Source organism: Gavialis gangeticus, unplaced genomic scaffold, assembly GCF_001723915.1.
Source record: "Gavialis gangeticus isolate Ggan-Ray unplaced genomic scaffold, GavGan_comp1, whole genome shotgun sequence".
In the NCBI taxonomy this organism is placed as follows: Eukaryota; Metazoa; Chordata; order Crocodylia; family Gavialidae; genus Gavialis; species Gavialis gangeticus.
This window is the reverse complement of record NW_017729025.1, coordinates 138,581,622-138,597,613: the sequence shown is the minus strand read 5'-3', so window position 1 is coordinate 138,597,613 and position 15,992 is coordinate 138,581,622. Positions and strand designations below refer to the sequence as shown.

The window sequence follows — 15,992 nt, the reverse complement described above, 5'->3', positions numbered from 1 at the left end:
GTTAGGGCGGCTAGGAGCTGGAACCAACTTCCAAGGGAAGTGGTGCTGGCCCCTACCCTGGGGGTCTTTAAGAAGAGGCTGGATGCCTACCTGGCTGGACTCATTTGAGTCCCGTTTCTCTTTTTGGGGTTTTTTGTTGTTCTCCCGCCCTGGCGGGGGGTCGGGCTAGAAGATCTACTAGGTCCCTTCCGACCCTTAATCTATGAATCTATGAATCTATGAAAAGAGTTGGCTGACATCATAGCATGACCAACGGCAAGGATATTTGAGAGCTTGTGGCATTCAGGAGAGGTTCCAGAAGATTGGAAGAGGGCTAATGTGGTGCCAATCTTCAAGAAAGAAAGGAAGATCCAAGAAACTACAGGCCAATCAGTTTGACCTCAATCTCTGGAAAGATCTTGGAAAAAATTATCAAACTGAGACCTCAACAACTTTACAGTCCAATGGCTGGGGAACTGGCTCCATGATCAGACCCAGAGAGTGACAGTCAATGGAACGGAGTCAACATGGTACATGGTGACCAGTGGTGTCCTCCAGGGTTCAGTACTTGGCCCAATACTCTTTAATATACTCATAAATGATCTGGATTTAGGTATCAGAAGCGGACTGGCTAAATTTGCTGATGACACCAAATTATGGGGAAGTGCGGTCACACTAGAGCATAGGCTCACAATTCAGGCCAACCTGGACAGGCTCACAAGGTGGGCAGATCAAAACCTGATGACATTCAACGCAGAGAAATGCAATATGCTCCATCTTGGGAGAAAGAACCCACCTCACACTTATAGGCTCAGCAGTGCTACACTCACTAGCACCACAACTGAAAGAGACTTGGGGGTAACGATCAATCACAGATGAACGTGAGCCACCAATGTGACACTGCAGCCAGCAAAGCAAATAAAACTCTGGCTTGCATCTACTGATACATCTCAAACAAGACCCAAGAGTCATGCTCCCACTTTACTCAACCTTGGTGAGGCCACAGCTCGAGTACTGCTTCCAGTTCTGGGCCCCATGCTTTAGAAAGGACATGGAGAACCTTGAGAGAGTCCAGAGGAGAGTCACATGCATAATTAGAGGTCAAAAGTGCAGGCCTTAAAAGGAGAGGTTGAGAGCCATGGGACTCTTCAGCCTAGAGAAAAGAAGGTTCAGGGGGGACCTGGTGGCATATAAGCGGTATGCATCAGGAACTGGGAGAACATCTGTTCACCAGGGCACTCCAAGGGAAGACAAGGTCCAATGGTCACAAACTGCTGGAAGATTGTTTTAGACTGAACGTAAGGAAAGACTTCTTTACCATCCAAGTCTCTAAAGTCTGGAACATACTCCCCCCCAGAAGTGGTGCAAGCACCTACTCTGGATACCTTCAAGAAATGCCTGGATGCTTCTCTTGCTGGGGTCATCTGACCCCAGCTGACTGCTGCTCTTTGGGCAGGGGGCTGGACCTGAGGATCTTGCAAGGTCCCTTGCATCTGTGAAATCTATTAAACCAAACATCTGTGCCCTAACATCTGTGAAATCTATTAAATCAAAACTTGGATCAAATGTTTGTGTAGACACACCCACAGTGGATAAAAATAAGCATAAGGATGAAGGAATAAGTATCGTTGTTCAAAAGACAATCATTCCTTCTTTCATTAGTCCCACTGAATGTGGAAAGCCAACCTCTCCCAGGGACTTGGCTAGATCCAAATATCAGCTGTTGTTACCAGTCTTTGGTTCAATATTTCCATGCAATAGTCTTGGTAGCATCTCTGGTTTACTAACAGGAGCCTTACTAATAGGATTCTGTTGATGCATAAGCAACAAAATTGCAATTCTTCTTCAACTTTATGTTGCTTTTATCCCTGCTACAGAAAACTCTTAAAATAGCTTTTAAAAACAGGTTTAATTCTTACATTCAGTCCATTTCCAAGATAACCTTTCAGTTCAAAAAAAGGCTTCATAGGACCTGAAATTCTGTTTCTAATGTGTCCATTGCATTCCAATCTTCTATGTAAAAAGACTTCCAGCTTCAAACGTCTTTTTAAACTGAAATGATGTTTAAAGAGAAAGCATTTAAACTTTAACGACTGTCAAAGAATGTAATAACTCTTGTTTCTATCAATTCATACAGAAGTTCTTGGTTTTTTGAGGTTGGTAACGTGTTGCTTAAGCTTTACCAGATAATTAATTCATTCCCTAGTTAATATATTTTCTTTACCCAAAAAGCATCTTATCACTTAAAGTATTAGATGACCTCACTATATTTAGACACAAAATACTTGACTGACTCCATAACAACAGTATCAGGAAGTTATTGGCTGAGTTTGCAAGGCCCTACAATCAATTTGAGAGCATTTCTACATTTGCCTGCCTATAACACAATAGCTTCTGAGTACTACATCTAATGAGCTGCATTATTTCAGGGAATGCTCTAGGCATCAATTTTAAGGATAAATTAAAATATTGGAAATGGCAAAAAAGGGATACACATGTGTAACAGGTCCCGTGGGCCCACCACTCTGGCCCCTGGTGCCTGACCTACCTGCTATCTCTCTCTGGCACCACCTCACCTCCAATCTCTCATCTGCCACACCTTTAATGTTATCCTTTGGTTTACTGAGGAGGCAGTCTCTGGGGTCAGGAGTAGCCCCACTTGTTCCTTTGCCAGCTGGTTCTGTCTTTGCTGCCACATCCAAGACACACTTGGGGTCTTTGCTTCCCTCAGGACATTTCCCCTTTAAGGAAACACCGCCTCAGGCCTTCAAGTACCTGTCAGGACTTCAGCTGTCCAGGCCTTAGCCTCCTTTTTCTCTGGCCAAACCCTTAGCCTTGGTCCACTGTCTAAGACCCCAGCCCCCAGGCATTGGCACCAACTTAACTGGAGCCCCAGGGACAGCATCAGCTTCACTCTGCCAGCCTCAGCACTCTAAGCTTGGGTACATGTGCTATACACATGCTCCAGGGTGGGGGGACAGGGGGTAGGGAGAGTTTTAATTACAGTGGCTCCCGGGAGTCTCATGTTTTCAGTGTCCTGCATTTCCAAATGCTGGCAGGGGTGCTTTAACTGAAGCTTGTTCAACAAGCTTCAGTTAAAGCACCCCCACTGCCATTTTGAAACGTGGGACACTGAATATGTGGGATGCTGCAGCAGGCTGGAGAGTTCTAATTAAAACACTGCAGTAGACCCAATTAATCGAATCTACTCCAACACATTCTGATCAGAACATGTCAGAGCACATATAGAGGAACCCTTTTGGTCTAGCTCCTGCTCCTGATAGTGGGGAGTGCCTCCCTAGTATCCCTACTCATGGCCTCCTCTTCCCATGCAGCTACAACTCAGTCCTCTGGTTCAATTCAAACAAAAAATAAAAACCCCGACCCAACTGGTCCTAACACGATTGTAAATCCCTCTGGGTCCTCAGGTACCTCTTCTGGGCTGGCTTAGCTCCAGTCAGCTCTCCTAGGAGCTCTGTGTCCCGCAGCAGCCAAAGCCAGACTGCCCCCTCCAGGGCCAGGCTTATATGCCCCAAGCCCAGCCCTCTATTGATCATGTAACCCTGTCTCCTGCACCCAGGGCCCAAGTCCTGTTAATTCCCCCATTCACTGTCTGCCCTTTTCTAGCCCCTGGCTCAGTTCACCTGGGTAGCTACTACCTGCTGCCACTTAGCCCTCAGGCTTCCTGCACTGACCACCCGCACACCACCTAATAACAGGGGCAGGGGTTCCTTATTACAGTGGACTCCTAAGATCTATTTAGCATAGCTATGGGGATGAGCAACTCTACAACAGTCTACAGATCAAACTGGTTGATGGCACCCCTTTAAACCTTCCAACACAATATGCCCCTTTTCATCCTCCCAATAAATTTTAATAGGTTAACAACTCGAAACAGTGAATAGCCTTAACTACAGTTCCCATGAGACAGTATAGGAGAATAATGAAATGCAATTTAATATTTAACTGACTCAATAAAATATTTCAAATTGGTAACTTCAAAATGACAGGTTTTGCCATTTCCAGATTGATATGACATACCGTATATGATCATAATTTTTAAATATTTTGTTTCACAAAAAGAGGGATTTTTTTAAACAGTAGTTATTGCCCCAATTTGAGACAAAAATAAAATGTTGAAATATTGGAGTCATCTGTGAAATGGAAAAAATTGAATTTCTCAGAGTTTTATTTCAAATAGTTTTCCAACTGTTGACAGGCATCTTATGACAATGAATTCATTCAACCAATTACATGTCATTCATTGAAAACAGATTCCTTTTTTTTCCAAGCCCTTCCACATGTTCCAGTTATTGTTTCTATCTTCTATACACAAATGCTGAAAATCATCTTATGTACTCCAGGTACATAAGCTTCCCTAAGAGACAAAACGACAGCTTTTGATTTGTTGTGGTTTTGAAAAGCATGGTGCTCAAGGCAGCCCTAATGTTGTCGTGCATTTATGTGTGTGTCCGTGAGCATGCTCACGCATGTATCTGAAGACTGTTAAATTATTTCAAGAAGTTCACCATTAAATTGTTTTTCTCTGAACAACTTCATTTTCCTAGCAATTGCAGCTGCTTTACATATATGATGTACTTATACTTGTCATTAACCTCTCAAAAAAAAATCACCTTTCCACTCTCCAGGACAATGGGATTCTCTCTCTTTCTGCTAAATCTCTCAATATTATGTTTGGTTTTATTAACCGTAAACAACAAAGCTTACCTCTAGGTTTCCATGTCCAGGTCTTAACTCTCTGCTCTAAAGTCACCCACAATTTCTTTCACTATTCTAATGTATTTTGTGAAGCCTTGTGTGTACCATTATCTATATGTAGATAGTCACCTATTAGAAAGGGATCCCCCCTGGTTATGCTATTTCCAGTTGTAAATTCTAATTAGTGTTCTCTTGTGTACACACACACACCGGATCATCCCAAAGAACACCAAGAAGGACTAAACTCTTCTTTTGATCCATCCAAGGCTGCCTTACATGGCATACTTCATACAGGCACAGGCGAATCCATTATCACGTGCAACACAATACATATTTTTATCCAGGTAAAAAGAAACGAGAAGCTTAACTCATGTGCTAGGGATCTAGGCAATATTTTTCAGTGTATCAAAACAAATATAACTTTATTGGATTGCTCACTGATTTGATATAGCACACATTTTGTATTAACAGAAAAAATAGGCAAAATTAATTTAAAATGTTGTTTCTTTAGTTCTGTAGTCATTAGAATTAAATGTACAGCTCTTTCAGATTCACAAAACAAAATCAAGCCTTGTTGAGCATCTTGACGGTATACCCCATGCTTCACTGAAAGTTATCTGCACACCTGGATTAGTGTTCACCTAAGTTAATGCTTCCATACCTGATTTAATGTTTTTAGGTAGAGTTAAAAACAGTCTGCAAGGATGTGAAATTGGAGCTATATTACCAGAAGCAACTTACAGCAGAATTGAAAAACCCTGATTAGTAGAACATCAATACCATTAAAAAGGGGAGAGGTAGATTATAAATGAGCCATGAAGTCAAGTGACTCCCTCACTGCTGCCTGAACAGAAATGCTGCTGCCACTGCCAGGCAGTTAGCTTTAAACTTTGGGTGAAGCAGGAATCAAAGTGAGGTGCAGCTGCACCACTGTCCCCCATCCCCCAATCTGCTCATGCATACAGACATGTTACCCAATAAAAATACAGATGGGATGGACCAAAGTTTCAATGCTACCATCAAAGAACATTCCTTTGTGAATGCAGTTTTCATGTGTTGAATAGCTGTAGTTATATATGTAGATTAAACTACTCCATTTGCCTCGCAAATCTAGGTTCATGCATGCAAAGCTCTGAGGACAGTTTCAAAGACTTGAGTTGAGGTGGTTTTAAAAAAATTAAAAAAAAAACAAACCTCAGCCTGACCAAATTATTAAATTACTTTAAGAAGGCTTAGTTGTCCATGTGTTAAACACGACCCTCTTTATCCTGTAAAATTGTTCCTATGATGATAATTATTTCAGTAAAGTGATTCTTCACTGAAAGTTCCTTCTGTTCTTCCATCAAGCTTATACTTTGGGTAAGCCACATCATACGATACCTGGATCTGTTACTGTCCCTATAGCTTATATAGCTCCCTTTGCCAGTCATTTATGTAACTCTTTATGATTTAGTTTATGTAGGTCCATCCACTGTTACCTAATATACAAAATTACAAGGTAACACCACAGTGCGCACACTGTAAGGCAGCTATGAAAATACATTAACAGGCAAGAAAGTCAAAAGATAGAGCAATGTAGTATTCTAGTCAAGTCTAGATAGAATAGAGCTAAGAGCCAACCCTAAAAACATGATTTTCTTAATGGCAGGGGTCAAGTAGATTTTAATTTATATGACAAAAGATTTTAAGCAGCTCCCTTGATAAATTATCTGAACACTTCAGATACAGAGTTCATTTCAGAGAGCAGTACAAGGCTATAAATATGCATGGAGTGATCTCATCCACATTGTTCCTTCTTAGAGCTCAGTTCTTTCGTCTAACAAAAAAAGGAAGAAAGTCTAACAAAGGGAGGAAGGATTGTCTTTTGGTTAAGAGACAGAACAGGGAGGCAGGAAACCTGTATTCTATTCCTGGCTCTGCCACAGGCTTCCTCTCTCTGAGCAAATCAGTTTAGATTAAGTCCCACAAGTTTATAAAGTTCATCCTAAGTGAAGTACTCTGATTTTTAGAGGTACAATACTGAAGTTAATGGAGTTAAGTTAAAAGACACCCAAAATCAAAAAATGTATCCTTAATCTCTCTGCACTTCAGAGAGAAAATACTTATCTAGGTCTCAGGGATCATATGAAATTTAATGTGTTCATATTCATACAGTGGTTTGAGATCTTCAGGTTGAAGGTATCATATAATTAAAAAGTTACACTTCAACATTGTGCAATGGCTCAAGATTTAAACCAGATTTTAAATATGGAGAAACTCTCTGATCTTGAGAATTCTCAATAAAACACGATTTTTCTGGTCTGAATGCCCCCAGACTCCTGACCTTTAACTTATTTATGTTTAATTAAACTTATTTATGTAATAAATATTGTCCTTTATCAATGCGTAAACACTCTCCACGGTCACCTTTCATTTTTAGAACTTTTCTTTCCCCTGGATAATGAATGTCTTTTCAACATATACCATATTCCAGGGATGAGACTAAGACAGCGAGTGCCAACATTTTTGGCAGGCTTGGCTCAAATTAGCCCTGCAGCTTCCCCAAGTGACACTCCAATTCCCTTTCCCTGCTTGATCTGCTTCTCTGCTTTCTATTACCTGCCCCATCTGCCTCTGTGCTGTGTATCCCTCCCCAGTCTGCTGCGTGTCACATACAGAAGGTATCCACGCAACTTTCTGGCCACTCCTGCTTTAAATGCTGCCAGACAGAACTTAGCCTGAGGAAAAAAATAGAATAAGATACCTTTAAACCTCTTTTTCATCCTTCCAATCCTGGGCTGTTCCTGGTAATAGAGGAGTAATTTAGACAGCCACATGGCCCTAAGTTACAGCAACTTTCTTAGGGGGCCATATGGACTACAGTGATGCCCAGAATCAAGATACCACTGAGTGCTATAGTCCTATCCTCAGTATGTGGCTTTGTCCAAGACTTGTGAGAAAGTCCTCTGAACCAACAATACCTATGCCAAGGAACCTTCCATCAACTAGATACAGTATCTTTAGACAATGATTTTCACCCTTTTTGGACTTGAGGCACCCATCAAAAAATGCCAGCTCTTAGCTTTCATTCATTTTTTGACTACTGAAAAATAATAGAGCAATTGTTCTGTTGCAGAGAACTCAGAAAGACTACAACAGGTCCAAATATTTCTAGCACTTTGGATTCCTAGTTGAAATCTCAGGTTTATCTTATAAATTATATGCAAGTACTTGCACACCTAACAGCGCTATTATTGTGTGGCATTCCACCACATCCTTAAAAGGTTCTTAAGGCATCCCAGGTGCCACAGCCCTGCGGTTGACAATCACTGCCCAGGACCTCCTTCATTCCACTCTGAACATTGGGTGTGGCTGTAATGTAAAAAGTTTGGTGCTGACACAACAAGGTTCCCCACCTGACTTGCCACTGAACTCCAACCTCCTCACCCGTGCTTCCAGGCTCTCTGGGTCCTTCCCACTCACGGTTATCTTTCCTGCCATGACTTGATGTTATAGGTTTGTAGGGAGGCTGCCCCAGGAGGCAGATGCAGGTTTTGGGGTAGGTCTTTGTCTAAACTCAGACCCTTCTGGGCCTCAGCTCACTTTCAATCTGGCTGTGTCCTGCAGCCTGGGGTCCACCGCACCACGACCCTAGCTTCTCAGGGTCCAGCTCAGCCCTTTGTGGGCTTTGCGCCACTCAGCCCCTATGTACGCTCCCTTTGCAGGCAAGAGGTTTATGCTCCCCCAGTCTTTGCTGCCAGATACCCAGTCCTCTGATGCATCACAGTCCTCCCTTTTGAAATATATCTGGGCTATTGCCTGCAAGCAACCCCCAGGGCCCCAGCCCCTAGAAGTGCTCTAAACCAGGTGCCTCTGCTGCACTCCAGTAGCCTCTAATCTGTTCCTTACCACCACCACAGTTCTCCGGTTTAGATGTAAATCAAAAGTATAAGCATCTGCTCCCAAACATAAGACTTACCAATGGTAAGTTCTCTTGCTGGAGTTAATCTCACCCCTTAGTGATACAAATGCAAAAGGTTCAAAGTACTTATCTCATGCTGCTCACAGCACAGAGTCTCTTCCACCCTCCAGTGGGGCAAAGTCCTTTCCTCCAGGCAATCAGCTGGAGCTCCGCCTCCTGTGGCTCCTACAGCCAGACTGCCTCTTCTAGGCCAAGTCCTGGGCTTTTGAAACTCTCCCTCAGTCACCCGCCCGTCTATTGCTCCAGGCCTACCAATCATACTTACACCTGGGGTGGGCAGCCATCTTATTTAAGGTTCCCTTTTTCCATTAAGTCTGTTCCAGGGACTGGCCAATGGGCCCTGGGCTCCCTCCCCCTCTCAGTAATGGAGCAGGGGCCCCAGTACAGTGACATATAAGAAGAGCCAAAGCAGGAAGGAGGATCTCACTTTAGGAGCAGATGCCTCCTCTAAAATTAGTTATTTTTCATTTTAAAGCAAGCAGATTGATTGTTATGAAGAAAAATGTCCAAAACAAGTGTGGAAGTGTGCCTTTAGCAGGTGAGAAATACAAATGCATCACATGGAGTTTTTTTTTAAATGTACAAACTTTTTCTTTAGGTCATTTTATACTGAAATATTCTGTATTTGCTACACCATTTTGTTTTTGCCATAATCACAGCAGTCAATAAACAGACAACAAAAAATAACACACAGCATTCTTTTTTACATCTTTTTGTGGTAGTTTATGCTGGTCAGTTTGGGCAAGTGTGTTGAGTAAAAGTACTCATATCATGGTTTGAATTTATCATCCAGAAGGGATTGTACAAAATAAATATGATAAAGAATGGTGGTTGCCTCATAAGCTTCAACTTAAGTATATACAAAAGTCTGATTTTCTTTAATTATCCAGGGGAAAGAAAAGTAGCTCCCTGCTAGAAATAATCCTTCAGAATTATGAGAATTTAAATGTAGTAAAAGTTCCAAAAGAAAGGTGTGAAAAAAGTATTTTTCATCGATCATAGGAGTTTTCAAAAGCTATGCAAGTAACTTCATTACAGAATAGACTGTATACACTTCTAAGGAATATATACTGAAAAGGCTGTAATGAACTGACCATTATTATCAATCTGAAAATGGCAATTATATGAGCCACACTATTTTTCTGTGTGCTTAGAAGAATAATATTTCATGGTAAGTCTACTGACAGCTTTTGAAAACCAATTAAATCTATCCTAAGGAAAGAAAGAAACAAGGAATATACATCCGCTTCCAAATATTTTTCCAATAAAAGATATATCTGTCACTTTTGATAAGATCTGATCCCAATAAGATAGGAAATATGTTTTTATAACAATGGTTTTCTTTTTTTCTTTTTTGTTTTGTTTGTTTCTGTAGAGATACTGTGTATTTCAAACACTGAATATAGCAGTCCAGATGTCAATTAAAGAAGGTAGATCTGACAGTATGCTAGAAAACCACTAACATACTGACTCAACCCTCCAGGGGCCTTCTGAGCCAAACTGTGATTTCCCACAAAATCATAAGGGAGAGAGAACAGTGTAAACAACAATTTAAACAGCACAGGAGCACAATTTGAGGCCCCAGTCTTGAATTGTGTGTGCAGCCAAAATAATTATTGACCTTACTGGTAGTCGTGGGTGCACAAGGAATGCAAAGTGAGGCCCACTTTATATGCTGTGTTTGCCTATGAAAAAGGATGTTATTACTTAGGAAAGATGTTTAATTTAACATTCTGAAAACAAAATGCACTTTAAAATGTTTGGTAGGGCACTACAAGATTTAAAAAAAACCCTAAACTCAACCAGATTTTTTTTAATGTATTATTTCTGTGTGATGTATAGCAGTCTCACACTTCCTGCTCGTTAACCTGATTCTCAGACAAACAGGAGTGTAAAGCACAACTCTTAAAGATGCACTTCAACTTCAAATGTTTGTCTTTGGGTCCAAGGATCAACTGTTGGCAGCCATTGCACACTTCATTGCACAATTAAGCTGGGTGACTGGCACTCAAGTTTCAGTGCCTGTGTTAGTCTGAGCCTTTCTACAGCAAAGCCATCCCACAATTGTGCCCCCTCACTGTTCTTGCATTCACTCATGAGTACTGGGGGCATTTCTTATGGTTCTCTGTGCTGAGATAGTTGACTGGGAAGGAATCTTAGTCTATGCCAACTGAAGGAGAATTTGCCTATTTTTGAAGCTAGTTGAGGGAAAGGTACTGGAGGATACTTAGTGCTTGAACGGTTTTTTCCCTGTGTCTTCACCGCAGTGTGGATAAACTCCACATTAAGTAAAAGAAACAGTCATGCACCCCTAGCTGAACAAGCTGGCTCAGACTTGAAGCACATTTAAACCCAAGCCAAATGATTTCTGTGAGCTATAGGGAATGCAAGCTAAAACCTGAGTAGGTAGTCAGTTTAAAAGGCATAAACTAAGTGCTTGCACTACCGTAGATGACAGCAATCCATCCTCTGGTGGATGTGGTTAGTAAAGCCAGCATCTCTTAAAACCAGCAACTGTAATTTGATTCTCCAAAGGTTTTATAACCTATACTAGGCAATCATCTCTCTAAAGCAATTGTATTGCTATTTTGTTCTCCTGCTGGCATTTTAATGATGAGAGAGGTGTAATTAGCCATACTGGGTGCCTATACACATGCTCTGATGCATTCCAATTAGAATGTGCTAGGATGCTTCACCATCACCTGTATTCAATGTCCCACATTTCAAAACGGAGGTGGGGGTGCTTTAACTAAAACTCAAATGAGCTTTAGTTAAAGCACCTCCAGTGACATTTTAAAATGTGAATATATGTGATGCTGCGACATTTTATTTAAAGCAACTGTCCAAGAGCTGCACTAAGTAAAATCCCCCTCCCCCACCCCAGACCATATGTACAGACACCCATTAATCTGAAGTCAAGTAGAAGGCAGGGCAGATTTGCACCTTATAATCTAGCCAAAGCCAGTGCATGTGTGCGTGAGTGCATGCATGAGACTAATGAAAGTGTGCGTGTGTGTGGGTGCATGCATGTGTGCGTATCTAGGCATCTGTTGGCCTCATAAGACAATAGATTATATAAACAGTGTAAATTAAATTTACATGCCTATCCTATAAAATACACACACACACTGGTTAGTCTCTATGTAAGGACCTACCTAAATCACGGTTTCACAGTTTTGCAGATTTCATGGAAACCACGAAATCCAGGGTTGCCCATGAAATCTGCACAAAAAAATAAAAATAAAAATAAGTTTTTATTAAGTCTTCCCCTCCTGGATGGGCCCTGCAGCTGTTCTTCCTCCCTCCTCCCCACGCCCCCACTCCCAGGCTGCTCTGCCAATCAGCAGTAAGGGGTGGGGCCAGACAAAAGGCAGCCAGAAGTCAAGAAGGTGGCTACCCCCTCAACTGTCCTTCCCCCTCTCCCCACCCCGGAGCCTCTCTGCCAGTCAGTGCTGAGAGTCAGGGCCTCTCTACCAATCAGTGCTAAGGGACAGAGCCACTGCAAAATGGATATTTCATACTGGGACAAACCTGCAAAAAGGGCTTTTCTCGTCACGAATGAAGTAAATCCCTATCTATAAAGGTACAACTCTACTATGCTTTCTATTTCAATGATGTATGGAAGAATCAAATTACATTTTTTTTTTCTTCTCAATGGTCAACAGTCCTTAATGAATGAACACCACAGATTCTAGGGTAGCATCTCAAAGGGGTTTTTAGTAAAACATAGTAAAGTTGGTTTGCTAACAGCTGTGCGACTTGTAATGAAACAGCTACTGTCTACCTCTGCAATTCTGTTCCTGTACTCAGCAGTCATAGCAAATTACGGTAACAAACTTCAAGGTTCTAGCCCAGTGGAAATAGAGAAGTTACTTGTATCAATCATTTACTCATACAGCTGTATTATATTAGAAATAACTGAAAACTAAAGGCTGCTTTGGCTGCCAAATGACAGCTGCATAGTAAAATAAAACTTAAGCAATCTTTGCAGTCCCCCCATGTGGGGACTGGATTCACTGCAGGTAAATCCCAAGCATTGCAACACCAATGCCTAAACAAAGACCCTTTCATTAGACAGAAGATTGTTCTGTTTCTTCCGAGTAGTGCACAATGACATTTTGCTAAGGTTGCTCCAGCAAAGAGGTGTTGTTTTTTTACACATCCTGTAGGAATCTACAGAATTTAATCACTTTTTTATAGGGCTGGCTGATCTCTTGGAAGGAACTCAAACCATTTGAAAAAAAGAATTATGCTGCACCCAAGGGTACATTAACAACAACACAAATTCAGCCTGATACCTCTGGATGTAGAATCATAAACCTCTTCTGCCTGAGCTACAAGACTGTAACAGGTTTGCCAGCATCCATATGAGCCCCAGAGAGACAAGGCACCATACTGAGGTGAGAGTGGATTACACAAGGAACAAATGAAGTTTTGGTTTTCTTCAGATTTCTTCATGTTAGGAAATTTGGAATTTGTTTTATGAAAGGTAGCACCACTTACCGCTGAATTGGCAGTGAAAAGGACTCAAGGCGGTTATCAGTTTGAAAAGCCATATTTATCTCAGTCTGCTTGTGGGCTTCTCCATAGACCAGACTCTAAAAAAACAAAATAGTTGATTAGCAAATTAAATTGGAGAAAAGTAAGTTGATACAAAAGAGTGTAAAATCTCCCGTTTGGGGAATAATAATGACTTTTGTTTATGAAGCAGAGCAATCTATTGCAAACTCAAAGGGCAAGGCACATTACATAAAATGTAACTGCCATTCTCTTGAGATGCTTGGATTATTGTATAGCACAAAGAGCCACTTTTGACAACCATTTTTATTACAGCAGTGAAGCAACACAGGACCATCATCCTGCCTTCTCACAGCTCTTTGAAACAAGTTGCAATCATGGGGTCCACCACAGGAACCAGACTTAGTAAGATTAGAACACACAAGGCTACATGAAGGCTTGGTTGCAGACAGAATGCAAATGTGTGTTAAAAAAAAATCACTTAGCAGCATACGAAAACATGTTTGGGGTGAGGAAAGAAGTAATTTTTGAAGCACTGCTAAGTATAACAGACTTGGAAATATTTCAGAAAGGTACCATTTCAGGCACAACCCCCCATGAACCTCTCCTCCTTCTCCCCACCCCACCAGAAAACAGAAGTAGAGAGATGGGGCTGGAGAGGCAGACATAAGCAGCAGTGGGGGACCTGGAGCCTCTAACAGGTCTGGTGTAAAATGGCAGGGAGAGGAACAGCAGGGGATACATATCTGCGGTGGCAGCAAGGATTTCCCAGCCCCCCAGCCTCAGAATTCTGACTCTCCGTCCAAATCCTCTAAGGCTTTCCTCTCCCACTCAGAATGAAGAGGTACAGGGGATCAGGACTGTGGCATTCAGCACTGGAGATGGGGCATGGGTTTCTGTAGCAGCAGAGTGGAGTCTAGCAGGGACCTGGCAGCCCCTCAAGTGCAGGAGCAGCCAAGAACTCATTTAAGTGGGGGGCACTACACTGGAGCACTTCGACTGCTTTTGGAACATTTCAAAGGGCACGCAGGTTTGTACAGCTGGCCCTCTGAAACATTTCAAAGGCATCTGAAATGTTTCAAATGTTTCTTCTGTTGGCCCTCTTTGCCTATAGGGACAGAGGCTGGGTTAGGACCTTGATGCATAATGGCTGAAGTGTTGCCTTCTTTATTATGGTTCCTTTCCTTTCCTTTCCTTTCCTTTAGAAAATTGTAATGTTTTTCAGAACTGTTTTTGTAGCTGGCAGCTGCAGAAAGTAATCTGCAGCCTGCAGGAAATTCAGCATTGTTCCACAGCCCCGTGTGCATGTCCATTCTTGGCTTGGACTACAGAATTGAATCTCTGAGGCTGTGCTAGCTCTGCCATATAGCCATGAAATGAGAGAGAGAAAGAAAGCAAATTATATCTTCATTCACTATGTCAAAAATAATCACCACTTTTGCCCTTCCATCTACAAGACATTTAAGAGAAGCAAATATAAGTAATTGTGGTTTCAATTTTACTGCAAAGTTCTCATTCCATTCACTTTATGTGGATGTGGAACACCCATTTTAAATCAAGGATGTAAAACTTGCTTAAAATCTTCAAGGTCAAGTTTCCTCTCTATAAAAATAAATCCTAAAACATACATAAAGAACTGAAAGACCTTTTCTAACAGTCTGTGGCTAAAAAGACATTATGGATACCAGCCAGCTGCCTGTACACAGCATTAGGAATAGAATTCATATTCTTCTGCTCCTAATACAGAAATCAAAAGGCCTCTCTCTGGCAAGCCAAAAGCAGTTTCCCCATTAGCTCAGCCAATTGAGGTAACTTATACACAAACAAATGACAATCCCCAATATATTCCATTAGCAGCAATCAATTGCACACAGACACAAACTTGGGCATCACATTCTATGTTACCTTTAGAAATTGGAGCCTTTCTAAAAATGTCTCACATCATATTAGCTGTCCTACCACAAAATGAATATTTAGATCATGTGCTGAGCGCTAGTCTCCACTGACATAACATCTTGCACCCTGAAGGATCCAAAATTCTTCTCAGACTTCAAGTAATTTTTATTTTTCTAGTCACTCATTAGAATCAAGCCTAAAAACTTCAAGCTCTAGTTAAATGTTGATCAGGACAGAAAAAGAAAAGCAGACTATTTCATGTGCATTTCCTCTAGATAACAAACCACCTAAAGAGGAACAGTGCCCCTTTGTTCTTCAGGGACACTGATGGTGAAGTTACATGTTACACTTAGACCATACTAAGTGGCCATAAAACACAAACATCTACAACCTAAAGCTAAGTGCCCACTTCAGGCAAGAGTTAACTCTGGGCTGTGCTACCTAGCTCATGTTAAGGTAACTTCCGTCTGCTCCACAGAGATAAAATAAGCAATTAGCAATCCTCCAGCATCCCAGGATGCACTGGTTCCAGTCCCTTCTCCCTCCTCCCCATTTTCCCCAGGCAAGGATAGAGCTCCTAGCCACACCCCTGCTCACCAGCCCTCTAACAGCAGATCAGAGATGCGCAGGCAAGAAACAGTATTAACCTTTAACATACAACTGTTCACAACATGTGCTAACTTTTATAGAATCATAGAACCATAGAAGTAGGGTCAGGAGAGACCTTGTAGATCTTCAAGTCCGACCCCCTGCCTGGGCAGGAGAAAAACTGGGCTCAAATGACTCCAGCCAGGTAGGCATCAAGCCTCTTCTTAAAGACCCCCAGGGTAGGAGCCAGCACCACTTCCCTTGGAAGTTGGTTCCAGATCCTAGCCGCCCTAACTGTGAAGTAGTTCTTACGGATGTCTAATCTAAACCT

The 15,992-nt window shown here is 41.8% G+C and overlaps 1 protein-coding gene across 1 annotated transcript in view; it reads right to left on the bottom strand.

Moving 5' to 3' along the window:
* The window catches only part of INSC (inscuteable homolog (Drosophila)), a 403,168-nt gene that overhangs the window by 263,718 nt on the left and 123,458 nt on the right, over window positions 1-15,992 (bottom strand). Inside the window, exon 2 of the mRNA XM_019519640.1 lies at window positions 13,163-13,257. Coding sequence (XP_019375185.1) covers window positions 13,163-13,257 — 95 coding nt within the window. The remainder of the gene's footprint in view (window positions 1-13,162; window positions 13,258-15,992) is intronic.